The following is a 27,488-nucleotide window of genomic DNA, read 5'->3' as shown; positions in this document are numbered from 1 at the left end:
AAAAAATAATAGTAGCAGCAGAGTCTTTTTATTTACACAGTACTCACAAAGAACCTATTGATTCACCTTATGATGTCATTCCTTAATCCAACTATTGTTGAAGATTGTGTGGCTAATGTTAGCACAGCTGTTATGGTTTGTCTGCTGCTGTTGCATTGTGTCAGCAACTTTTCGAAATCTTGTTGATTTGATTGGATAATAACTGCTAATGCAACAGATATGTGTTTGCTTTTTATGGTTAATATATGCAAATGTCACTCTGTTTTGAAAGTATCACCACAACAGTTAAACTTGTAGGGTCAAAAATGAACCTTTTGCCACATGTGTGTACACTACATATTCACCCATGACTATTTTATCTTAAGTGCAGCACTATGCGATACATCATACGTGCAAAGTCAGTGGGCATGGCCATGAAGTTTGGCTATTTTCGTGCAAGCATGTGCTAAGTCTAGGCATAAATGGGTTGGTGAAATCGCACGTGCAAAGTGCTAATGGGCTAGGTCAAATTCTGAGGTTCTTCTCCGGTTATTGCACCGTCTGCGTCCTGTTATATATTCCATTTCATGTCAAGCAATGTCGATATAAAATGAAGACAGCCCATTCATAAGAATTTGGTTGTGTAAATGGGCTGTATGCAATGCATCATATTGATCTACAGACGCACAGATCAAATCATGGCTAGTATTAAAATTGATCGATAGCTCTTTTATATCGTCTGCTGGTGGAATGGGTAGACTTTGACACAATAGACCATACTATTTTGATAAAACGTCTTAAGGATTATGTAGGTATTAAAGGCTTGGCACTTAAGAGGTTTTCTTCATACTTGCAGGATAGAACTTGTTTGGTCAGGATTGGGAACTGTTCTTCTTCATCTGTGACTATTTCTTGTGGGGTTCCACAAGGTTCAATCCTGGGTCCAGTTTTATTCTCATTATATATGTTGCCTCTGGGGTTCATTTAAAAAAAAAAAAAAACGGAATCTGTTATCATTTTTATGCTGATGACCTACAACTGTTCCTACCCTTAAAGAATGATGATTATTCTTCTATTACACTTTTTATAATTGTTTGATTGAGGTCAAAGGTTGGTTGGTCGAATAACTTTCTCCAATTAAATGAGGATAAGACTTTTATTTTTGGTCAGAATCAACGTGATAAGGATACGACAGACAATTTTGGTTTACTGTCTGGTAACATGCACTCTCATTTGAAGAATCTAGGAGTTATTTTTGACTCTGAGCTTAGATTTGATCGTCAGATAAATGCTGTTGTGAAAACCAGTTTTTTTCAGTTAAGATGTATTTCTAAGCTAAAATCTATCCTCTCTGTTAGAGATTTGGAAAAAGTTATGCATGCTTTTATTTCTACCCGTTTGGACTATTGACTATTTGACTATTGTAATGCCTTATATTTAAGCATAAGTCAATCCTCAGTTCCTCGCCTCCAGCTTGTGCAGAATGCCGCAGGGAGGCTTTTAACTAATACCAGGAAGAGGGATCATATAACACCTGTTTTGGCAGCTCTTCACTGGCTTCCGGTGGAGTTTAGGATCCAATATAAAGTGTTAATGTTTGTTTTTAAAGCCCTGCATGGATTAGCGCCATTGTATATTAGAGACTTGATCATCCCTCATCAATCCCAAAAATTCTTGCGCTCTACTGACCAGTTGTGTCTTACAGTTCCACGGTCCTACTTGAAGTGCAAAGGCGACCATGCTTTTTCAGTGGCAGCCCCTAGACTATGGAATGATTTGCCCCTGTCTATAAAATCAGCATCGTGTATTGATGCTTTCAAAACTGGCCTAAAGACTTATTTATTTGCTTTGGCCTTTGAATACATTTTTACTTTGTGAGTGGTATTTATTATGATGTATGAGGCAAATTTGTATCTTTGCGCTTGCTTTTATTTCCCAAGTTTTTATTTGTCTGTTTTTGTATAAGTATTTTAGTTGTCATGTTATGTATTGTGTTTGATGTTGAAATGGGAATCTCTGTACAACACTTTGGTCCATTCTTGTGGTTTTGAAAGTGCTCTATAAGTAAAGGTTGAGTTGAGTTGGAATCCCCAAACTGCAAATGCAGGAACTTATTCTAGACTTTTTGCCAAGCTTAGACATGCTTCTCAAACGTCTAAGCGCAGTGACCTATTTCTCAGGAAATAGTCAAAATAGTGGCGAAGTGATCACAATCACTCAATGAGCATGTGCTACATGGATGTGTTTAGCCATTGCGCACCCTCTCTGTGTTTACAATAGCGTCTCCCGCAGAACACGTTTATGTACGCACCCTCCCGAGAACGTCGACGGGAGAATACCGCCACTGGGTATTCTCCAACACCACCCCCCACCCCCCACCCCCCCGCCAAAGTAAGCCCGTGCGTTAATACGGCCCTGGATGTATCGCACAGTCGCTGCACCTAGCGCAATCACGAAAACAGAGCCCATTGAGTTAGCTGTTGGCAGTTAGCAAATTATGTTTAGTTAGCAAAAATGTAGAGAAGCATCATGATTTTATTCTTCACGTTTTTGTTTAGGAGATTGAGGCAAAGTCCATGCTAACATGTTTTCAGTTGATTGACATTGGCTTTAAAATGTTTATGCCATTCGTCCATACTGGAACAGCATTTTCCTCCACCGCTCTCAAGTACCGCATACTTTGGAAAACGATGATGTTATGAAATTGAAAACAGAGTATTTAACTGAAAACGGATCTGCGTGAACGTACTAAAATTAATACACTAAATGTGTCTCCATACGGACTACCTTAAAAGACAGGGAGGGAATTTATTTTTTTAAATAGTTTTGTGTTCACTTGCAATATGTTTTGGGTTCCCACACAATACCTTTATCCATCCCTTATGAAAATTAACCATGAGTTTACTACAGTAACGATAGTTCAACTATAAACTACGAAAGAAAACGTGGTGTAGAAAGGGATGTATGATGTAACTATCCATATTCGGTCTTTAAACTCACTAAATACTTTCATTTTGTATCCAAACACCCATTGATTCATCTTATGATGTCACTCCTACATCAGTTCATTTAAAGTCACTATTGTTCAGAATGCTTGCACAACTAATGTTTGCGCAGTTGCCACAGTTTGTTTATTGCATTTGTGTTGTCAGCAACATTTCACATGCTATTGCTGTGATTGGATAATGACTGCTAATGTGACAGATATGTGTTTGCCCTATCGTCTCTGTGTTTGTTTTCACTGTGAGCTCTCTATCAGCCGCAGTTACAGCATCAGCTTATGTACTACCTACCGCAGTGCTGACTTGGTCGTGTCTGTCATATTTCTGCGCATCGTGCTTGTAACAGTAGATTAGACCTGCCATGGCTATTGGTGTTTCTGTGGCGGTGTAGTCAGCCAGTCGGTTGTCTGCTTTGTTACCATGCAAAAAGCTTGGTCGAGGCAACTGAGCTCTCTGATTGGTTGCTTTGAAATGGGGGGGATTGCCTCCACCATAGTTAGCCAGTAACTTGAGGTGGGTGTGTTTCCTAAGTGGAGGGCAGACAAGGTGTGTTATAGCGTTTGTGTAAACGATTTATGTGTGCACAATATTACAACGTCTCCCTGGATGAGGTCAAATTGATTAGGCAGGAGATTACTGTCCTGCCAGTGTCCTCGTGAAGTTGACATAGGTCTGTGTGTGTACGCACACTGTGATTGTGTCCTTGAGAGTACCGTAATGAACTCATGAGAGAGGGAGAAAGAAAAGACACTCACAATCGTGCTATATGGCCCTACATCAGCACTGCTGTGATTGCCTGCAACACTCTGTGAATTACAGCAGTGCTGATGTAGGAACATATTGCACTCTTGCTTGTGTGATATTGCTTATATACAACATTTCAATGAACATTCAAAGTACATTTAAAAAAAATTGGAAAAACTGAGTATATATATATATATATATATATATATATATATATATATATATATATATATATATATATATATATATATATATATATATAAAGCCAATTTTTGGACCATTAGTTTATTTATTTTTTTGCATTGTGGCATTATTATTATCTCCTCCCCTAATTTTCTTTACTGTACAGTACAAAAATTAATTCTCAATACAGTCACATTTAATGCGACAAAAAATTATTATACACTGAATTATTGAAGTATTTATATATCATGGAAGTATTTGGAAGGCTAATTTTTTTTAATGCAGATTATACATTATTTTGTGTGTGAAAATTAGTTTTTTTGATCAGTTCTTATTTGTGTACTGCAAAAAACTGTCATTTGTAAATTATTTACTGCATTGTTTGTTGACCATTTAATTTATACTGATGTTTTAACAATGAGAATCTAATGAGTCACCATTGAGAATAATGAGAGTTAAAAAAGCAAAACATCCGCACACATTACAGTAATGAAAATTTTAGACAAAAATGTGCTTAATTGTCATGAGTATAATGTCACAGTGCAAACAAAATCATTTTTTCTATATGCAAATATGGTGACACTTTACAATAAGTTTATTTTTGTTGATAGTATCATGCACTAACAATGAACAGTATGTTTTACAGCATTTATTGGTCTTGGTTAATGTCATTGTATAAATAAACAATTGTACATTGTGAGTTTGCGTTAGTTAATAATGCATTAGCTAATGTTAACATGTACAACTTCTAATTTTAAAAAATGTATGAAAGGTTGAAATTACCATTAACCAAGATTATTAAGTGCTTTACAAGTATAGTTCATTATTAGTTCATGTTAACTACTGTAGTTAACTTATGTCAACAAATATTAATTCTTGTTTTCGTTTGATTTTAGGATCAAATATGACCTGGACATTATTTGGTGATATTCAATGGGCTGTTTTGCACCTGAAACTCGTACCTGACATGAATCACTTATGTCTTACTAAGATAAAATCACAGAAGACATAGGAAAAATTCTGCTTTCAAGCAGGACAAATTTATGCAGCGATGCGAGCCGGTACTCCAAAATGGTGAAAGTAATGAATGATTCTGGTCCTTCTAGCTCTAACTTAAGAGTCTTATGAGAATTGATCTATGGTTTATAAAAGAGTGGACAGTTCATTCTCAAAGAGAGAGCATCATTGATCTTCTATTAGATCTTTCTGCCTGTGTCTTTGCCCTGGGCATGTTTTGGACACAAAGAGTCCTCTAAAAAAAAATCTATCCCATTTACACATTAGGGCTACACAAATAATTGAATTTGTATTGAGTTTACGATTACAGCTGTCACAATTATCTCATTGTGAAATTTTTTGATTACTGTATAGCATTCCATTTATAGTAGGTCTACTTCTGCTGTCAAAATGTTATGTTTATGTTTGTTTGTTTGTTTTGCAGCAGTTGTGTGTTGAAATGCTGCATTCAAAAGTCACGTGACTGTTATGTGAATTTGCCCCAGAGAGAGAAATGTCATGAGTGTACACACACTAACACACAACACACACATACACACACATTGCATGAAGAGGAAGTGTAACATACATTTGTAGTGGTTCTATGGCCTTCACATATGTTACATTGAATGATGCCGTTTGATTTGCGTCATAGCTGCAAGCTACTGAAAATTCAGTTCAGCAATGTTGTGGCTGCAGTTGTCGCTCAGAATGGAGTGTGTGTGTGTGTGTGTGTGTGTGTGTGTGTGTGTGTGTGTGTGTGTTTTCATTTCTTATTTTTATCGCTGCTATAAAAGTGTGTTGACTGTGTACTCAATCTGGCATGCAGGGAAACAGTCTGAATACTAAAAGAGATTAACAGAGCTGGACAAATTAGAACAGGTGGAAAATAAATTTTGCTTTGCTATTTTGACAGCAGCTTCTGTCCACGAACTGTTCACTGACTATCTAGTGCATATTGCACACAAGAAAATGGCAAAAGATTTCTCAAAATTTGAAGAATGTCTGAAGAAATGTCTACCCAGAAGCCAGTTTCAGGTGCATCGGTTTTAATCAGTCTACTGGATAAACAAAGTCAAGTTTACAAGTTCCCAAACTGCTACAGTGAAAGAACAAGTCGCTGGATTGGTTGAAGTTTGCAAGGTCTTTGGCATAAAAATGTTAGAGTTTTGTTTTAGAAACTTAAGCCATGTTTTCCTTTGAAAACACATTAATTTAGCTACGTTTACACCTCTCATTCATACTTGAACAGCGTTTTTCTCCACCAAATATGGTGGCTTTTTGGAAATGCTCATTATATTGCTCTTGCATGCCAATCCGAATGACCAGAGGATGCGTGTCTAAGATTGAAACATCACACGCTGACATCTTGGCTCAGTACAAGAATGCATAATTCAAAGCTGTGTGTTTTATTGTTGCAGGAACATGATTAAACAATATCTTTTAACATTTTAAATATAATATTATTTAGTGATGTATTATTTACTTACACAAGAAGCCCACCTGCGTGACATAATATCCTGGTTCTCTCATCATTTACTCACCCTCTTGCCATCCCAGATGTGTATGACTGACTTTCTTCTGTAGAACACAAAATAATTTTTTTAGAAGAACATTTTAGCTTTGTAGGTCCATACAATGCAGGTGAATGGGGTGCAACACTTTCAAGCTCCAAAAAGCAGACAAAAGCAGCATAAAAGTAATCTATACGACTCCAGTGGGCAAATCCATGTCATCTGAAGCGATTTAATCAGTTTTGGGTGAGAACAGACCAAAATGTAACTCCTTTTTCACATCTTTACATTGCAGTCTCTTGGCACGATCATGATTTCAATCTCAATTACACTTCCTAGTGTGCAGAGTGCTAGATGGCGCTAGGAATTGTAATCGAGCTTAAAATCATGAAAGCCAAGGAGACAGCTGATTATGAAGATTTATAGTGAAAAATAAATTATATTTGGTTTTTTCTCACCCAAAACAGATTGGATCGCTTTAAAAGACATGGATTAAACCACTGGAGTCTTATGGATTACTTTTATGCTGATTTTATGTGCTTTTTGGAGCTTCAAAGTTTTGGACCCCATTCACTTGAATTGTATGGACAATATAAGTAAATGGGATGGCATGAGGGTAAGTAAATGATGAAAGCAAGAGTGTATATTTGGCTTGATAATTGGGGGGCCAAATCTTGGCTGTATCCCTTTAAGTCTGTCTGTCTTTTTCTTTCTTTTTGGAGGAGGTTTGGCACAGTGATTAACAAGGAAAATTAAAAATGTCACTTAATGTCAAAAATACTGCAAACCCCTGCTGTACACCCTGCTGAAAAGACCAGCTAAAACCAGCCTCAGCTGGTTGGCTAGTTTTAGCTGGTCACCCAGCCTAGCAAGTGGTCTTTGGCCTGAAAATGCTTGAAGACCCCTGCTTTAAGCTGCTTTTTGCTTTTTCAGCAGGACATGAATATGATAATCATTCTGGACCTAAACAGCCTATATCAAAATTCCATGGTACAGCCACAGTACTTATTTGTAAGAACAAAGTCTTTGATTATTTCAGTCATTATTTACATGGAGCATTTGATTACATGTCTCTTAAATGACAGATATCTTTGCCTGTTACTGCTGCAACACACTACCAAAATGATATCCGAGGGACTCATTCTCTGTAAGTTGCTTTTGGTTCCTTAAAACTAATTTTTTTGCTGCATAACACTGACATTTCTGTGTACAGACACTGCTCAGCAGCATGCTCCAGGGCAGGCTAGCTTTGGCTCAGCTCACTGTACCCGCAGGTAGAAATGTGCCATTATAAGCTGACATACTAAAATCAGTGTGGTGAATTATACATCTCTCATGTGGAACTTAATTAGTTTTATTCATCTCAACTTTCACCAAGAGGACACCGAGACTGTACAGCACACACACACACACACACACACACACACACACACACACACAATCTGTTTTCCATTATTTGAGATGTGGGAATGAGGGAGCAGGTTCCTGTTTGCTTTTATCTACACTGGAAAATCTTTAGACAGAAATAAATATGGCATCCTAAAGTTATAATACTGCCATTTAGTCAGTCTGAGCTGTTTTAAACACTGTGGTTTAGAACCTGAATGTGTGTTTGTGTATATATAGAGTTCAAATTAAAGGGCAGTGTGGGTTTATTTTGCTATATTTTAAGTTATCTGACACAACATGCAGAGATCCAGTGTCCTCAAAGGTAAAACTGATTCATGAATAGTGTTGGGGATTAATGAAATTACAAATTAGTTACTGTAATCTATTTACTTTTTTAAAATATAAAAGTAATGTAATGCATTACATTTAAAATTCTTGTAATCAGATTACAGTACCTGACTTTCAGTTAATTTAACTACTTTTAAATACATTATTGGTTTATTTCTAATATAGTATTTTGAATACATGAATTATGGCCCCCATAACAAGCCATTGTGAAGGAGAAAGGTGAGGTGTTAAGTGTATGACTTGTGTGTAATAATAAATAAGAAACATAGACATTATTCTGAATTTGTTGAGTGGAAAAGTGTTTTAGAAGTAACTTAAAAATAATGTAATTACTTTTTCAATTAAGTAATTAGTAAAGTAATCTGATTACAATTTTAGAAAAATAATTAGTAATTTGTATTTTTAAAGCCGAACTACGTAACTTTGTGCTCTCTAGCGACATCTGTGGTTGAGAGTTAAAATTGCAAGCAATTTGCAGAAGAACACTTTACGTCAGTCGTTTTGGTACTGCTATTCTGGCAGATGAATCTGCTCATGGTTTGAGCTTACCTGTTTGTGATCATGACTGGGAGATATTCAGCGCCGGAGTCATAACATACTATTTTCATATTGATATTGTGTTATACAATTAAATATTCAAAACTGAAATATTACTTGCTTTGATGAAGATAAAAAACTCTCCTATTTACATATTTTAAATGAATTAATTTTACATTTATAGCACTTTTCTGACTAAACTCAAAGTGCTTTTACATAGAGAATAGAGGACTCAATCAGGACCTGTATATTTTAATATGATTTTTCTAGTGTTTTATCTACTATTAATGTTTGTATTGTACAGCCTCAGTTTAATGCAAGTTAACCTATGTCTATGCAATGCACACAATAACACCGTAAACTAAAAACATAAAAAGTGGATTCAATAATGCTGGGAATAAAATATACTTTATTAAACATGAAAATAATATGCTTAAATATGCAATATAACAATTATAAATAGTCAATTTAAGAAGTCATAAACATGTCACAGTAACTTACAACTTGGATACATTGCGATTGGTTAAAACATGAGTTGTCATAAAAGCATGACAATCAATGTAAAGTTTAATATAAAACTCAACATAAAACAAACATAAACAAACACACATATGCAGTTCGGCCGCGTGTGTCTCTCTCGAACTGGCGTCTCTGGCCCCCCTTTATCTCGCTCTCCCGCTGATCATCTGATTCAGTGCCGGCCGTGCAGCCTCACGTCCTGGCCACGCCCTCCTCCTCGACACACTCCTCCCCCGCCCGATTCAGACCAGGGTGCCACTGGACTGATTTACCCTCCCCCCCATCTCTGGAGGGGAGATGCTGCCCTTCTGGCTGTTCTGTCAGCCGGTGGTCCACCCTGCCTCCTGGGAACCTGGGGGAGAGACGAGGGGAGGTGTGGGGAGAGGGAAGGGGTGAGCGGGAAACACACAGAGAGAGAGAGGAGAGAGAGAGAGAAAAACTTGCTCGCCGGTCCCTGGACACGCTGTCGCCTGACCCTCAACCGCTCCTCCCCTCTGGCGGACGACAGCTCGCTCCTCCCCCGGTGGATGGTAGCGAGCCCCCCGACCCCTGGTGGACAGAACCGTTCCTCCCCTTCCGTGCACCCTCACGGCCCGGCCACGTCCTCCTCCTCATCACAAGCTCAAAATACAATACATTGTTATCAACGACTAAGCGTTTTGGCGTTATAAGTGTTGTCATAAAAACTAATAACTTACAAAGTCTTAGGACATGAATAGCTCTGAGGGGAATCTATAAGTTGCCATCTCGTAATTACAGTAATTCCAACATGATGTGAATGTACCATAGAGTTTGTGTTTGTGTTAGGATTAGTCTGTAATTATTAGAATTAGCTTTGTATAAAAACAATAGAAGTGTGTTGAATGTCCTCTGTGACGAAGAGGAGGATGTGGCTGGGCCGTGATGAGCCGGAGGCGCCAGTTCGAGAAAGAGAGAGAGACGCAAGCGGCCGCACTGCATGTGTGTTCGTCTTATGTTTTATGTTCTATGTTGTTTTAAGTTCATTTATACCATTAAACTTTACGTTGACTGTTCAGCCAGTTCCCGCCTCCTCCTTGCCCATCCTTTATCTGTTACATTGGTGCTGAAACCCGGGAGGGAGGAGTGATAAGCTGTCACGGAGTCCTCGCCGCTGCCATCATCCAGGGAAGCAGCTGCGGCCATCTGAAGCAGCTGCGGCCATCTGACGGAGGGGTTGCTGCTGGATGCCGAGAGCCGGAAGAACCGCTGCCGTCTGCTGAAGAAGGGGAGGAGCAGTTCCATCCGCCAAGGGCCAGAGGACTCACTGCCGTCTGCTGGTGGAGGACCTAGCTGGTGTCTGCCAGAGGGTGGAGGAGCGGTTGAGGACCGGGTGACAGCATGTCCGGGAGCCAGTGGGCAAGTTCTTCTCTCTCTCTCTCTCTCTCTCTCTCTCTCTGTGTGTCTCCGCTCACCCTTTCCCTCTCCCAGTGCCTTCCCTCGTCTCTCCCCCAGGTTCACAGGAGGCAGGGTGGACCACCGGCTGACTGAACGGCTGGAAGGGCAGCATCTCCCCTCCAGAGATGGCGGGGGAGTTGGTCAGACTGGTGGCACCCTGGCCTGAATTGGGCCGGGGAGGAGTGTGACAAGGAGGAGGGCGTGGCCGGGCCGTGATGATGCACGACCGGCACTGAATCAGATGATCAGCGAGAGAGTGAGACAAAGGGGAGCCGGAGGCGCCAGTTCGAGAAAGAGAGAGAGACGCACGTGGCCGCACTGCATGTGTGTTCGTCTTATGTTTTATGTTCTATGTTGTTTTAAGTTAATTTATACCATTAAACTTTACGTTGACTGTTCAGCCGGTTCCTGCCTCCTCCTTGCTCATCCTTGATCTGTTACATCCTCACTTAAATAACTTGTTTGTGTGTGTGTGTGTGTGTGTGTATGTGTGTGTGTGTGTGTGTTTGTGTAACTGAGAGAGAAATCTTATATTTGTGAGAAAGACCAATGGCAGAATTACACATCAGTATAATAAAATTCTGGAGAAGTGTGAATATCATCATCATTTTCATGGCTTTAGACTGCTGTTATAATTTAACTCTCATTCTAATAGAGAGCGTGTACTCTTTAAATTGTTAATCAATAGTTCACCCAAAAATGAATACATTTCATTCCTTTAATTTAATTTGAAAACTCTCATTATTTACAGCCGTCTCTAATTTGTATGACTCCTGCGGAACACAAATGAAGATATTATGAAGAATGTCTCAGCTGTTTTTGCCCTTACAATGTAAGTCAAAGGGGTCCAAAAGGTTCAAGCTCCAAAAATCACATAAAGGCAGCACAAAAGTGATCCATATGACTCCAGTGGTTTAATCCATGTCTTCTGAAGAAATATGATCACTTTAGGTGATAAACAGATCACAAATTCAGTCCTTATTCACAAAAAATTTTCACTTCTGACCAGCTGACTTATGCATGTTCATGAGAAGCTTGCTCAATGTTGATGCATAGACAGAACGCTGTACACAAACCAGACACAGTGTTTCCAGGCTCGCCAGGTTGAAAATGCAGTCGCGGGTTAAAATGATTAATTTTTTTAAATGTACATTTTTAAAATGTACATAGGTTGCCAAAAGGTTGACGGTAAACACTAGAAAATAAAAATGCAATGTCTTATTGATGTACAATGAGTGTCAAAGCATCACCATCTTAAAACCTGCACTTCCAATCAGGCTGGATGTCAAGATATAGTGAATAAGGTCTGTTTCTTACCCAAAGTGATCGTATCACTTGGATCCAGAAGACAAGGATTAAACTTTTATGCTGCCTTTATGTCCTTTTTGGAGCTTGAAATTTAGATTTGCATTGTATAGACAAAAACACCTCATACATCCTTCAAAATATCTTCGTTTGTGTTGTGCAGAGTTTGGAATGGCACGAGGGTGAGTAAATGATTAGAGAATTTTCCTTTTTGGGTGGACTATTCCTTTAAACTACTATTTAGAGCTGACATTTGCATGCCTCTATCTGTTATACTTTCATTTTCTCGTGTCCTGGCTTGGAAGGGCAGTTGTCCATTTACACATTCATCAGGAACCAGCAGATTAAACAGCCACTGAATTATTCACAATTCCTAACAATTCTCTCTTCTATCTGCAATATTCTGTTTGGCATGTTGACCTGAAATGAACCTTAACATAGAGTCTGAAACCCTTTCTCCCATCCTAAAAGGCTTTTATATGTCTTTGTGCAGTGTTTTGGAATACCGAAGTGTGAGAGAGAGAGAGAGAGAGAGAGAGAGAGAGAGTGTGCTGAGTATATTTATAAACGGGCTTGCTGTTAGACATGGTCTAAATCTGCAGCAATAGACTGAGTCTTTTTGACTGCTGCTGTCCGCCTGCTTCTGCTCCTCTGCACAGTACACTCCATGACAGGACGGCCAGAAATGGCACACAAATCACACACTACACTAAGGTTACTCTAGAGATCATGGAAAGCATTCTAAAGCATCTCCCCTTCATTAAAAAATCAAAAAACAAAAAATGTTTGGTTTAATGTGCTAATTCAGTGCAAATAATTATATAAAAAAACAATGCATTAAAAATTAATGTAGTTAATCATGCCTAAATCATGTCACTTTTTGTAATGTCTAATCAATACTTTACTTGTCTACCACTATAATGTAAGTCTTTCAGTTATCTGAAATATTTTATTTATTGTGTTATATTTATAATAATTTTTTATAATTATAATTAATTATCTTTTTACGATTAATTAACCGGCATATAATGTAATTAATTCAATTAAAACATTTTTATCGACTTACAGTTCGATTTACAGATTTACGCTGATTTAATATCTTTCAATTATCTGACTTATTTTATTTATTGTATTTTAGATTTACAGTTATTTTGATTGTTAAATATTTAATTATACCAATAAAACTATAGTATATTTTATTAGAGCTGTAAATCGATTACATTTTTTAATTAAATTAATAACTTGATATGCCGAAATAAATTAAACAAATGAATCACAATTATTTGCATATATCAATATGTGAAAATTGAAAATAACGTAAAAAAAAATCTGAACAATTATTAAAAATCAATTAGTAAAATACCTGGTTTAGATAAGTGATCAGCCCCCTAAGAGTAACCATTACAAACTTGCTCAGGTGCAACCAGTCACCTTTCAGATCACATACCTGGCTAATTTGCCCCCACCTGACATCAACTGTAGTGATTTTGATTACTTCAGAGTAAAACTGGCTGTTCCATGAAGATTCCATTACTAGTAGTGCATGGTAATGAATTCAAGAATTCACTATGGAAAGGTGCTTTCAAAAGGGCTCTGGGATAAAATTGTGAAAAGCACAGGTTAGGAGAAGGGTACAAAAAGATTTCAAAGATTTTAACTGTCCTTCTGAGTACCGTTCAGAGCATTATTAAGAAGTGGAAATAGCATGGCACCAACAAAACCTTGCCTAGATTGGGCCATCCCTCCAAACTGAATGACCGCACCAAGAGGTTATTGATCAGGGAAGCTATCAAGAGGCCAAAGGCAACTTTGAAGGATTTACAAGCCCTTATGGCTGAGATTGATCAGTCTGTGCATGTGACAACAATCTCCCAAGCTTTATACAAAGCTGGCCTGTATGGCAGAGTGGCAAGAAAGAAGCCTGATCTCAAAAAGCGCCACACTAAGTCTCGTTTGCACTTTGCAAAACAAAAAACACTTGTAGGATTCTGATGCCATGTGGAAAAAGATTTTATGGTAAGATGAGACAAAAATTTAACTTTTTGGACTGAACTCCAAGTGCAGTATTTGGAGAAAACCAAACACAGTACACCACCCAGAACATCCCATAACTACTGTGAATTATGGTGATGGCAGCATTATGTTGTGGGGGTGTTTCTCTTCAGCGGGGACAGAGCAATTGATCAGGATTGAAGGGAAAATGGAGGTACACCCAAATCCTTGAGGAACATCTGTGGCTCTCTGCTCGACAACTGAAGATGGGCAGGTGGTTCACCTTTTTAGCACAACAATGACCCTAAACTCACCACCAAAAAAACAACGCAGTGGCTTAAGTTTAGGAAAGTCAAAGTCCTTGAGTCTTGACCTTAACCCTCGTGCGAGTTTCGGGACATTTTTGTCTTTTTCATTTGAGTTTTTTCGATCAGTTTGGCTGTGTTAATGCCAATGGCATACATTTTGCCAAAGATGTGTATTTTTGGGGGGAATTTTGATATTTCAACCTCAGTTCCTATAATACATCTATAATACACTGTGTACACAAAATAGTTACACTCAGGACCTTCTGGACAAAAATGTCCCCATTGAAACCCATTAAAACTGCAATATTTGATCCCAGTGCCATTAAAGCATAAAATCATGAATTCTATGGTATTATGCTTTCATTCCGAAATTTACATTTTTAATATTTTCCACCAGATGGCGCCATTTTTCTCATGTTTAGCCTATGGAGCAAATACATGCTTTTCTCCTATTTTCTGTTTGCTGTATTATAGAGCACTGCAGGCCAGTTGAATAAATGATGCAGCTAAAATTGTGTTGGTATGTATGTCAGAGTGTGTTTTGTTTCATTTTTTCCATGAAGTCCTGGTAACAGAGTAATAGAGAAATCTTTAAAAAGCTCAAGACAGGGGCAGTTATTCTTACAAGTGGTTCAGAGACCTTTACAGGTGCTACACAAATCCTCTGTCAGCAGATTCTGTTGTGCAACAGGCAAAACACACAGCTGCATGCAGTCTGACCTGTTTTCTGTTTTGCATAAATCATTGCATCATTGCTATTCTCTTTCTGTCTCTGTAAATAATGCGGTTTGAGGGATGTCTGGCTCATTAGCTAATCACCTGATCCTCAGAGGTGCAATACTGACTCTGTAATATTAGGAAACGAGACAGAAAAAGGGAGAAATCTATACAGACTCAAACTGACATGGTTGTTTCTTCAACTATGGACACTTCTGAACCTGTGGACGTTAAGAAAATGAACTCTTTAAAAATACTTTTTACACTCTTTCTTGTTTATTTACGATAATTTGTCCACTAACAGTAGATATACATACATCTCAGGAGATATTCTGTTTACAGGTGTTATTCACTAGTAACCAACCACTTTTAAAATTGAAAGTCTGGGTCAAGGGTCAAACGATAAAACCTATTCATTAAAGGCATTTGAAAAGTAGTACAAGTAAATAATGAAGTTTTATTAAAAATCAGCCCCTGAGACATGAAATTGAAGTTGAAGTAACATCCAGGTATTATGGGTATATGTGAATGTAAAGTAACATGTTGTTGAGTGTGTTGTATATGTACTGTAACAGCAAACTTGTTGCCTAAGGCAAGACCAATAATGATATTTACATTTATGCATTTGTCAGACGCTTTTATCCAATGTGACTTTAGTGCATCTAAGGTACAATACATGCTTTATATGTGTTCCCTGGGAATTAAACCCACATCCTATACAGTTGAGCTACAGTAACACCAATATTCTTTACATTTATTTCTCTCTCTCTGCAGTACAAACAAGTGGAGCAGTACATGTCCTTCCATAAACTACCAGCAGATTTCCGACAGAAGATCCATGATTACTATGAACACCGTTACCAGGGTAAAATGTTTGATGAAGAAAGCATCCTTGAGGAACTAAACGAGCCGCTCAGAGAGGTGAGGACACACAGATGTGTGTGTTTGTTTTTGGTTGCTTGTGTCTGAGCAAAAGGTCTGACTAACTCTATAAACATTTTTGGAAAAAACTCCCAGAAGGCCTTACAGTTTGTAGAAAAAAAATCTCATTCTCATTTCTGTGATGTAATATAATCCTCCTGTCCAGACACAATTAGGACTTTAAAAAAACAAAAATCGTGGTACTTGATATGGTTCATATTTTGTTTGATACCATTCTATGGTGGTGGAAATGACTTTTTAAGCATTTTTGGAATTAAATTTCAGATTTTTATTTATTTAATTTTTAATGTATATTTTCCCTTATAGGCAAATCTCAAAGAAATATCCAGGTCAAATTTAACACCAAAATAAAACAATAAAAATGTGAATATATATATATATATATTACTTTTGTTATATATTAAATAAAAAAAAAATAAAAAAAAAATATATATATATATATTTTAGTAATGTATCATTAATGACAATTAAACACATTTTTACCACATTCACATTACTGTAATATGAAAAAATTAATAAAAACAATCTCATTACTGTAATGAAAATCCTCCTGTCAGGACACAATTAGAACTTTTTCAAATCAGCATAAATTAAATTCAGCACAGCCAGTACTATCATGATGTATACTTTTCATACACTTGTTCTTTACAAATACTTTACAGTTTAAATATTTCTTTTTATTACAATAATGAGAATATGATTTACACATATCAATATTAAATATGTTACATTTTCTTATTATGTAAAATAATGTATTATTATTTGATGGAGTTAAATATGACCCAGACATGTCTTTACAATTTTCATAAGATTCACCTTTACACTGCTTTACATAAATGCTGTGTATGTAACTTGTGTACAGTTTGTTTGACCCTCTCAATGTCCCATCTGTTTTCATCATCTCTTAGGAAATAGTGAACTTTAACTGCCGTAAGCTGGTGGCTTCGATGCCCCTGTTCGCCAACGCCGAACCCAACTTTGTGACAGCCATGCTTACAAAGCTCCGTTTTGAAGTCTTCCAGCCAGGCGATTACATCATCCGTGAGGGCACCATTGGCAAGAAAATGTACTTCATTCAACATGGCGTCGTTAATGTTATTACCAAAGGAACTGTCGGCATGAAACTTTCTGATGGCTCCTACTTTGGAGGTACAATCCAGATTACTCAAATTAACCTTGTTAAATATCTATGTAAATCAGATGGAAATTAAACCATTTATTTGCTTAATTAAAGTGCTTAAACCTTACTGAACCCAGTAACATTTTAAAATGATTTAAGCCGGATATGATGTGACCTCTTTCATTGAAGTACTCAATGTACCGTAATTATATTCACAGCAATCAATATTTTTGCTTTACCTCTTAAGACCTTTGCTTCACTTTGATAACTGTGCCAACATCACAGATCTGCTCTGGCCTGACAGTGATATTAAGATGTCAGAATTTCTCATAATTCTAGCTAAAGCTTTTATAGTGACAAACATTTTGGTCTTTGACAAAAAACCTAGTTCTCAAAAAGTTCTTCTCATCTCGGTCAACAAACCGCTGTGTGGGCTGATGTTGTATTTTATTTCCTTGTTCAATTATTTTAAATGTGCAATTTCTGTGCCACTAGCATCATTATATGGAACTGTGATAAGCCAAAAATTGACATGTCAGGCCACTTAAACAAATAGTTAATAGAGCTGTTCAGGTTGTAACAGAAAACCAGGAAGAGAATTAGCATTTTCAAGCCACGGGAACCCTTAGGATTTTCCTGGGATTTTATAATGGCTGTTTTGGATTTAAGAATAAAATAAGGTCTGTGCTAAACATTTCTTGAACATTTCTTGGCAATTTTGAAGCCGCCATGTTTTAAAAAAAAAAGTATGATGTTAACAAGTTGGTAGAGAAGGACTGCAACATTTTTACGGTTTTATAATAGTCCGGAGCAACAGTTTGAGGAGAATATTGCTTAGCTAGTAAGTAGAAGTCAATATATTTTTAACAACGTGCCTGCATAATAACACATCCAGTTTTATGACTTTTGACTCTTGAGTAATGCAAGAACACATTTAGTAAGTTCAACCAAACGCCGCCTTGGCAATGCGCTTGCATCTGTGGTCGTGTTCTTGTGCAAAGTATGTTTCTGGCCTAAACTGTGATAGGAGAAAGTATTTTAACATCCAAAGATTGACACACTTCACCTTTAACCTCTAAAACTCTGGGCGGAGCCAGAAGCATGCAATAAGTTTACACCTAAATTGTAAACGTCCCCGGATACATAAGTCACTCATATTTGGAACCATTTGAAAGCTTAGAATCTGAACTTTTTAGAGAATGCCATCACTTTTGCATTTATGTTAAATAAAGTAACAAAATTAAGCCTGAAAACCTCCACGTCGCAAATGAGCGCCACCTTGAGGTGATGATAGTACAGTATATATATAGTTTTTCACATAGCACTTAAATAAACAAGTCATATATCAAATGAAAGCTCTCGTTCTTAGGAATGTGACTGTGCAGTTAAATGTAAAATGAGAGCTTGCTTTCTTTTTCTGTGGTGTCACACTGTCTAGCCCCACCCACATTGAAATCTCTTATCTGTAAATTTAACATAAAATATGTTCTGATTGACTGTGTTGGACAGATAAATTACTTTTTTACGCTGTAAACTTGTCACGTCACGCCTGATTAGAACATGGTGTTAGCTTCTTTATTTCCAAAATGCTCTTGATCTTCACTAAAGCAAATTCAGATCTGCAGTAGCTTTCAAATCAATTGTCTTGGTTCTAAGTTGGCAGAGAAATCCAGAACCCTGGATAAATCTAGAAGAGTGTGTGGTGAGAGTGTGTGTTGCTGAGGAGTGGAACACGATCTCTCTGCAGCCTTAAATCCGCATGAGTCAGCCGATTTTAGCTGCGGAGTTCAGAGAGGCTTGGAAGAGATTGAAGCAAGGTCATAGACAAACTGATGTCTTGTGTAGCCTGAGATAAAGAGACAAGAAGGATCTGTGTCCTAGTATTACCCAGAGGAAAACGTTATTGCTCAGGGGTTGCTGTTTCATAGCTCTGGGATTTGCTAATGGAGCTAATTCAGCTAATGGAGTTCTCAGTTACAATTCATTTGAGGGTGTTTCTTCTACTGTCTTGTTAAAAAAAATTTCACACTAACAATTTCTTTTACTTTATTTGTCTACTAACAATTTCATGCAAAAAAAAAAAAAAAGTGTATGTACAGTACATGCATCACTGGAGATTTTTGTCATTTTTTCTGAAAGTCATGAATATTCCTACCTCTGTCATTTCCTCATTTCCACTGAATTTTGTGGTGGAAATGACGGTGATGGAAATACAATTTTTAACGTTTTTTTATTTTTTTAATAAAATGTCTGACTCTTTTGTCAGTCTTATTTCATATCTAACATTTTATATATCCTGAATACCCACAATTAAATCATATTTTCACACTTTTTGCATAATTCGGAAAAATTACAGCTTGACTGGAAATGACGGCCAATAAAAACATTCTGCTTACAAGTGATATTTACCTTGATTTTTCTTTGTTTTCTTCAAACATCACATCTCATATTTCATCTAATGCATGCTCTTAACTGACACTCTTGTCCACTTGGTTAACTAGTACACTAACTTTTGAAAAAACTTTATTAGGGGTGAAATAGTTTGGCGTGGTGGAAATGACAGTACAACTGTGGGACAGGCATCATTTTGAAACATTTGTAGAAATAATTTTCCCACAATAGATATTGAAATGGTCCATGTTTATTTCACTTTTAAACATGTAATAATTTTTATTTTTTATTATGGATTTTTATAGTTTAATATTCAAAGTATGGGTTTGGGACAAGGCTAAAACAGTAACATCTGTACATAAAAGGCATTTTAAAAAATGCCAGAATAAATGATGAAGGCCTAGTAAAAAGTTTCCAAGTCAGTTTTAATGAGACCTTCATATAACATAAATCTGATAGTCGAAAAAAAAAATCATCCGCTAAGACATGCCATTGCCAGACTTAGAAGAAACACTCGTAATATCAACTTTTCTCAAATGTTTCTCTTAAACTCCTGAGACCCGAGCGTGACTGCTGTGTGCATTTTCCATTTTCCTTTTTGATTTGTAACTAGTAGAACCCAATAAACAAGCAAAAAAAAAATAAAGTTTTCCTAAAAATGTTTGTCCACATATATGGACAGCGGGACTAAGTTGTGAGATATTAAATAATACCAAGCTATAGAAAATCAGATTTTTTAATCAAATTGTTTAGTTTGTTTCCAGGAGTGTTGGTTATTCAAGTTTTTGAGACATTACATACATTGCATCAGAAATTAGCATAATTAAATCTTATTTAAAGTAATGGCCAGCATAATCCAATCAATGCCAACCATGTTAAAATAAAATTATACATTATAAATTCTGAATCTATGTACTGATTATCACTGTCCCATGTCTGCCAAACATGTTGAGTGATCCAAACATCATCTACAGTCTGTAACTGAACTTTTGGTCGGACGTTTGAAGTGAATGCATTTAGCTGCATAGAAAAGTATAAGATTGTCTCTTGCTCCCTATTTAGTGAATGACTTAACCTCCAGTGTGCTGTCTGTCTGCACTGGTCTCAGAACAGTTCGAAATGCTCCTTATTTTCATCCTGATTCCATATAAAACCTCTGAAAGCAACATTATTCAGCTTTTGGATGAACCCATTGATTCTCAATATGATAATGTACAGTAAATATAGGATTTCTAAGGAAATGCTTTAAAGTGCACATTAGTGTAAATTGTGTTAGCAGTGTGGCGTTAAAGGATAATTTGCTCAAATTTTTAACAATTGCATATCAGATGAAACTAGAGACTCTAATCTTTTGACTCTGACAGGTGAAATTGTAAAAACGTATTAAAGTTTCTTACCAGATGTAGTTTTGTTGGTGTTTCTCTCAAAGACACATTCTGCTGTGATCGGCGCCATGTTGTTTTGTCACATGACTCTATGCATCAAAAGTTTAACTCTTTACTGACAGCACAGTGTCTCAAGAACTGAGATGAGTCAGTTAAAATGAATTTAAATGATGTGTTGTGTATAGCGAAGCCAAAATACAACATCCACGCATGTGTACGCAGGGTCGCACAAGGTTAAAATTCCTCACGAGAAACACAAATAGAAATGAGACCATTGTTGAAGTATAGAGCCATAAAATTAATGTGGATAGAATAGCTCAGATAATTTAATTTTGGCAGAATTCAATCATATTGAAATCTCTGACTTTTGATTGCAGACTTTTGTGTCTTGGCAAATGTGAGCACAGTTTGAGACACTGTTGAGATCTCTTCTTAAACTCTAGAGACAAATGTGAGATTATTGGGGACTTTTTCTTCTCAGGAGAATCATCTGAGAAGCAGGAGACGCTTCTGATATTAAACAGGTTTATTTTGTAATTCTTCTTTCCTACAGCTAGTACCACTTTTAGTGTAAGTGTGTGTGCTGATTGTGTGTTTAATCAAAAGAAAGGGCAAATTAGATGCAAATTAGTTTGTGTGTATGTCCACACAAGAGTGCTTGACTCTACACCGGTGCATGTGTGTGTGTTCACCTTTACGTACGTACCTTTGAAATATTTATACTTGATTTGATGAATGACCACGGCTCCCGATGAACACCGCGGGAATGACAAGGCTCTCTAAAATCAGCCAAAGCTTCCAAGGTTGTGTATTGGATTTGGTGGATTGATTTCGGGAGCAGACAGGGAAATGGACCAAACACACAAAGGACCTGATGGATCGGTTAGGGTTTAATACAGAAGATGACGCACAACTTGTACGATGAATGATGTTTATTATCTACGTAATCTCTTACGTGACAGTTCTCTCCCATCCTAAAGAGCTAGATGTTTCATACTCATGTTCCAATATTGTCTGAGGTAAATTCAATCTAAGACAACCTGTGGGTGTGTTTTTTTTTCTTTCTTTCTTCTAAATATAGACACAAAATAACTTTGAACAATCACCATGAAACAATGCCTGGTGGGTAGGGCTGGGCTGGGCTGTATGACGATATATATGATATACTCTATATGGTGGAAATGTGTCAACCGGTAGAGATTTTGTGAAACCGTTTATACCGCTGTATATCTGCGCAGCTATCGGTGGGCAAGACTACTTTACGTTATTTATACGTGAGAGTGAAGGAGAAACATGGAGAAACTACCAAACAATCTGCAAAATTATTAAAGGAATATTCCGGGTTCAGTACAAGTTACGCTCAATTGACAGCATTTGTGGCATAATATAGATTACCACCCCAAAAAAATTTAATAAATCGACACGTCCCTCATTATAAAAAAAAAAAAAAATTAGGTTACAGTGAGGCATTTACAATGGAAGTGAATGGGACTAATTAATAAACATAAAAATACACATTGATTTAAAAGTATAGCCACAAGTTGAAAACATTATATATGCTAACATGATGTTAGTGTGATAAAATCGCTTACTAACCTTACATGTGTGAAGTTATTTCCAGTATTACAACTTCCTTGCCATAATGACACAATGCTGGTAAACCCTATAAGCTATTTTATCACACTAAAATCATGTTAACATGTATAATGTTTACGTCTTTTGGCTATACTTTTGAAACTGTGTATTTTGCTAGCGTAACTATGCACAATTATATATGGCTAGGTGCATTTTATTACTTGCATTAATTTATAAAAACACAGTTGTTCACTGTTAGTTCATATTGCATTACAATAATGTTAACTATACAACTTTAACATATACAAATGTATTAGCAAGTTTTGAAATTAACAATAACCAAGGTTAACAAATGCTGTAAAAGTATTGTTCACTGTTATTCGTGATAACAAATCTAGTTAACTAAAGTTAACATATGGAACCTTATTGTAAAGTGTTATCAATGATAAACTAAAATCGGAAAACAGACCCGCAACAAATTTTTGGCCCACCAGTTGCGAATCTAGACCTCTGGAATGTTCTTTAGTCTTAAATGTTCTCTAACTAGCTGGGCTTCCATCCACATATTTTTATGCAAATATTAGGATATCACATAAAAAATTCTGGATGGAAACACCAAGATGTTTCCAAAAACTTGCATAAAAAAATGAATTCCCTTTGTTGAGTTGGATAATTTTTCTTATTCGGTAAGAGAGCATGCACATAAACTACGATGGAAACAAATTTACCAAATACCTGTATATTCCCATAGAATTTATATAGGATTATAGATGTGCATCAAAAAAGTAATGTGACTTTGCCTCGACAAGCCATGTGAATACATAATTTCACAAAGAATATCATCAACATCATGGGATAGCATCTCAAATGTTGCTCTGGTTATTCTGAAATGTCAAAGCCTGTCATCAAGATGATTGGCTACTAGGGATGCACCGATGTATCAGCTACTGATATTTATCAGCCAATTATTGACCAAATTAAAACCATCGGCATATCGGTAATAAGAATGAAAACGCTGATATGAAAAACGATGGTTTATTTCTAAATAATTTATAACACACTTTGTAAAAACTGTGTGAATTTAAATGCACAATCCAGAAATAATAATAGACACAAAAAGGGCTGGCACTCCTAAGAAAATGTAATATTTTATTTTTATTCATTCTTGTTCTCACGTTAATGCGGAAAAAACGGCATAACAGGACATGACAGTTGTGAATGCAGCACTTACCTATTGGCTACATGATGAGGTTAATAATCCAAAATGCTTTAAAACCAGCAGACTTTGACTTCTGAGATATCAGAAATGTAATATATTGGAAATTATTTATTGTTGGAAAAGTAAAAAGGCTTTTGTACCTCTTTATACTGTACATTTTTAAGCATTCCTGAGTTATTTTGCTGATCTGATGACAAAATAATGTAAGTGGCAAAATATCGGTAATGTTATCGGCCTATATATATATATATATTTTAATCGGTATTGGTCAAATATTTTGATATCGGTACATCCCTATTAAGTGGCAAAATATCTGTATCACTATCAGCCTATAATTTATTGTTAAAATCGGTATTGGTCAAACATTTTCAAATCAGTGCATCCCTATTAAGTAACAAAATATCGGTAACGTTATCGGCCTATATATTTTTTTTTTTTGGTAAAATCGGTATCGGTCAAACATTTTGATATCAGTACATCCCTATTAAGTGGCAAAACATTGGTATTTTTTTCAGCCTATATTTTTTTTTTTTGTTAAAATCGGTATCGGTCAAATATTTTGATATCAGTACATCCCTATTAAGTGGCAAAATATCGGTATCGTTACCGGCCTATAATTTTTGGTTAAAATCGGTATCGGTCAAACATTTTAATATCAGTGCATCCCTATTAAGTGGCAAAATATTGGTAACGTTATTGGCCTATATTTTTTGTTGTTGTTAAAATCGGTATCGGTCAAATATTTTGATATCAGTGCATCCCTATTAAGTGGCAAAATATCGGTAACGTTATCGGCCCTAAATTTTTGTTAAAATTGGTATCGGTCAAACATTTTCATTTTGGTGCAGCCCTATAAAGTTGCAAAATATCGGTAAAATTATCGGCCTATTTTTTTTAAAACCAGTCAAACATTTTCATATTGGTGCATCCTTGATAAGTGGCAAAATATCTGTAACGTTATCGGCCTAAAATGTTTTTTTTTTTAACATCGGTATCAGTCAAACATTTTCATATATTTGCATCCCATATCGGTGCATCCCAATTGGCTACTTTTACTTCCCAGAACTGTCTGACACGCTTTCGCTTCCAGACATAAGGCATCTTTTGCTGAATGTATCACATAAAGTTTGGATGGAAACATAGCTACTGTGTTGAAATGTGTGACTTTCACTGCCTCTTTCCCTATCAGAGATCTGTTTGCTGACGCGAGGTCGTCGCACAGCGAGCGTGCGAGCAGAGACCTACTGTCGGCTGTACTCTCTCTCCGTGGATAATTTTAATGAGGTGTTGGAGGAATACCCCATGATGAGGAGGGCGTTTGAGACCGTGGCCATTGACCGACTGGACCGCTTAGGTAAGCAAAACTAGAAACGCTGTCTGAAGTTTCTGAAAGGACAGTTACAGTATGTGAACTCTCACATTTAAAACGTCTTAAAGGATTATTCAGGGTTAAATACAGCTGAGACTCTATCGACAATATCTGAAGCATGTTGTCAATTACTACATTTAATATTGAGTTTTGTCTCAGGAAAAAGGAAACGTGTGTCCAGTAAATCAGTTACAGTACAATGAAAGTCTATGAGGCAAGCATACTGGAGGGTTTAAAAGCAGAAATATGAAGCTGGTATTTTTGTTAAAATGTTTGTTGTTTGAGTTGTAAAGCTCTAAATTGTCCTTTTAGCAGTGGGAATTCCTTTTCAGTGTTATACTATTGAAACGTTGTGATAATTTAACATTTATTCATGGCTAAACTTCCATTGTAAGTACATTACTGCAAATGCATTTTTTGCTCATTTTTACATACTAAACCAGTCAATATTATTATTTTCATTAATCAACAACAGACCACAGATGCTGTTAATAGCTGCATTTAAAAGTGCTACTTTTTAATGGAAAGGTAAGCAAATAATGTTATTACTCCCTTAAAGATATTATTGAAATAAGTGTCCTGAGATATCTGTAGACTTTATAAACAGCAAACAAAAATGTGTCCATGGGCCGCGGACATTGGCGCTTTTTACCTGTCAACCATTTTGCTCATTCTCATAGTATTGTAGTTGCAGCGAATATTTGAGGCTTACTGCCATTTTTAAGCCATGTTGTTCATAACAGTTGTCTGTTGAGGGCGCTATTTTGCTGCTGTTGTTTTAAACAACTGTTTCTGGATGATGTCAGTTTCAATAAAGCTTCTTTGTTATCTTTGGAGTGCAGGGTTTTGAAAAGAGGGGGCGTGGCTAATTCAACGGCTCAGTCTCGTGGAAGTAGAACAGCTGAAATCACTTACAGCACCTTTAAGCTGTATTTAATCCTGAATAATCCTTTAAAGATTTGTTTTGAAAGTACAGTATGAAAACAATGCACCAAGACATGTTTGTAATTAGTGATGTGCTGGTATACTGTCTCAGCCAGGCCAATTAATTGGACAATATTTGGCTGATTAATGTATTTGGATGAAGACTGCAAACTAATTTGGCACCAGAAGTGCTTATTCCACCTAATGTCAGTTCCAAAATCTACAGATAGCCTTGTCAATGTATAATGCACGTTTTCATATATATATATATATATATATATATATACAACAGTTAGTTCCAGTTCTCGAATCTGATTGGACAAGAGACGTTCCATGAGTGCTGTGGTCTCACACTATCATCACTCGGACGCTTCACTGTAAACTGAAGTGTAAGAGCAGTGCAGAGGTGTTTAGAGATATGTCTCTTTACATTTAATTTTGTGACATTATATATTTTAGCCAGCAGGTGGAGGCAAAAGACCATTTTTGTGTGTAATGTGAGCCAGTTGGTGATGTGAAGTGAGTCAGTGTCACTCAGTGTTTATATTCAACAGCACTTCCGTGATTGCTCGTATTACTACTATACTACTAAAGCTAGGAAATAGCCTTAAACGGCTTTAAACTAACAACTTCAGCATTAAGGTTTATCACAGCTAAGAGACAAAATACTGATTAATTACACAAACTCAAGGTGCTTACCTCTTACCGGACTTTCCACATTGGAGAGGACAAAATGACGGAGGACATTACGGTTTCTATAGTGAAAGACACTTGCGCACCAACTACCACGAAATAGGGAGGAATACCCCCGCTTGGACGGCTATTTTTCCACTGAGAATATAGGATGCACTTCACCAAAATGACATTATCTTCATAAAGCTGACTAACAGACTTCAGCATCATCAACAGATAATCACACACGCTCCATCTCTCTCTCTCTCTCTCTCTCTCTCTCTCTCTCTCTCTCTCTCTCTCTCTCTCACACACACACACACACACACACACACACACACACACACACACACACACACACACACACACACACATCCTTGTTTCTCCAATTACATGTTAGAAACAGCCCAAGCTGTGATACTAGTAGTTCTGAATTAATGTTTCTGAGAGGCTTGGATGCATCATTTGGTTTGAACCAGCAACTCCAGATTTTGATTTGTGCCATATCGCACTCTTGCTCGTGTGATATTGCTTAAATATATATATATATATATATATATATATATATATATATATATATATATATATATATATATATATATATATATATATATATATATATATATACACACACACACACACACACACACACACACTACCGGTCAAAAGTTTTGAAACACTTACTGTTGTATTAATAAATAGTTCACTATTCACAAGCAGCACTGTGTGGGACTTTTTTCTTAATGATTTACTTCAGTGTTTTTTCCTGCACACCTGCTGATAATCTGTCTGGTGTGCTGTGTTTTTTTTTTTTTTTTTTAATTATAAGTAAATACTGTGTAAAATATATATATATATATATATATATATATATATATATATATATATATATATATATATATATTTAAATACATTTAATTTAAGTAAGTTAAATTTTTTTTG

At 36.4% G+C, this 27,488-nt stretch overlaps 1 protein-coding gene across 1 annotated transcript in view; it reads left to right on the top strand.

The window, feature by feature from the left end:
* LOC127442514 (potassium/sodium hyperpolarization-activated cyclic nucleotide-gated channel 2-like) overlaps positions 1–27,488 on the top strand; it is an 86,524-nt gene that overhangs the window by 54,860 nt on the left and 4,176 nt on the right. Inside the window, exons 6-8 of the mRNA XM_051700615.1 lie at positions 15,724–15,870; positions 16,800–17,040; positions 24,771–24,935. Coding sequence (XP_051556575.1) covers positions 15,724–15,870; positions 16,800–17,040; positions 24,771–24,935 — 553 coding nt within the window. The remainder of the gene's footprint in view (positions 1–15,723; positions 15,871–16,799; positions 17,041–24,770; positions 24,936–27,488) is intronic.

The sequence above is a fragment of the Myxocyprinus asiaticus genome, chromosome 6 (genome assembly GCF_019703515.2).
Source record: "Myxocyprinus asiaticus isolate MX2 ecotype Aquarium Trade chromosome 6, UBuf_Myxa_2, whole genome shotgun sequence".
Lineage (NCBI taxonomy): Eukaryota > Metazoa > Chordata > Actinopteri > Cypriniformes > Catostomidae > Myxocyprinus > Myxocyprinus asiaticus.
The sequence above is the reverse complement of the archived record's forward strand: the minus strand, read 5'-3'. Positions and strand labels throughout refer to the sequence as shown.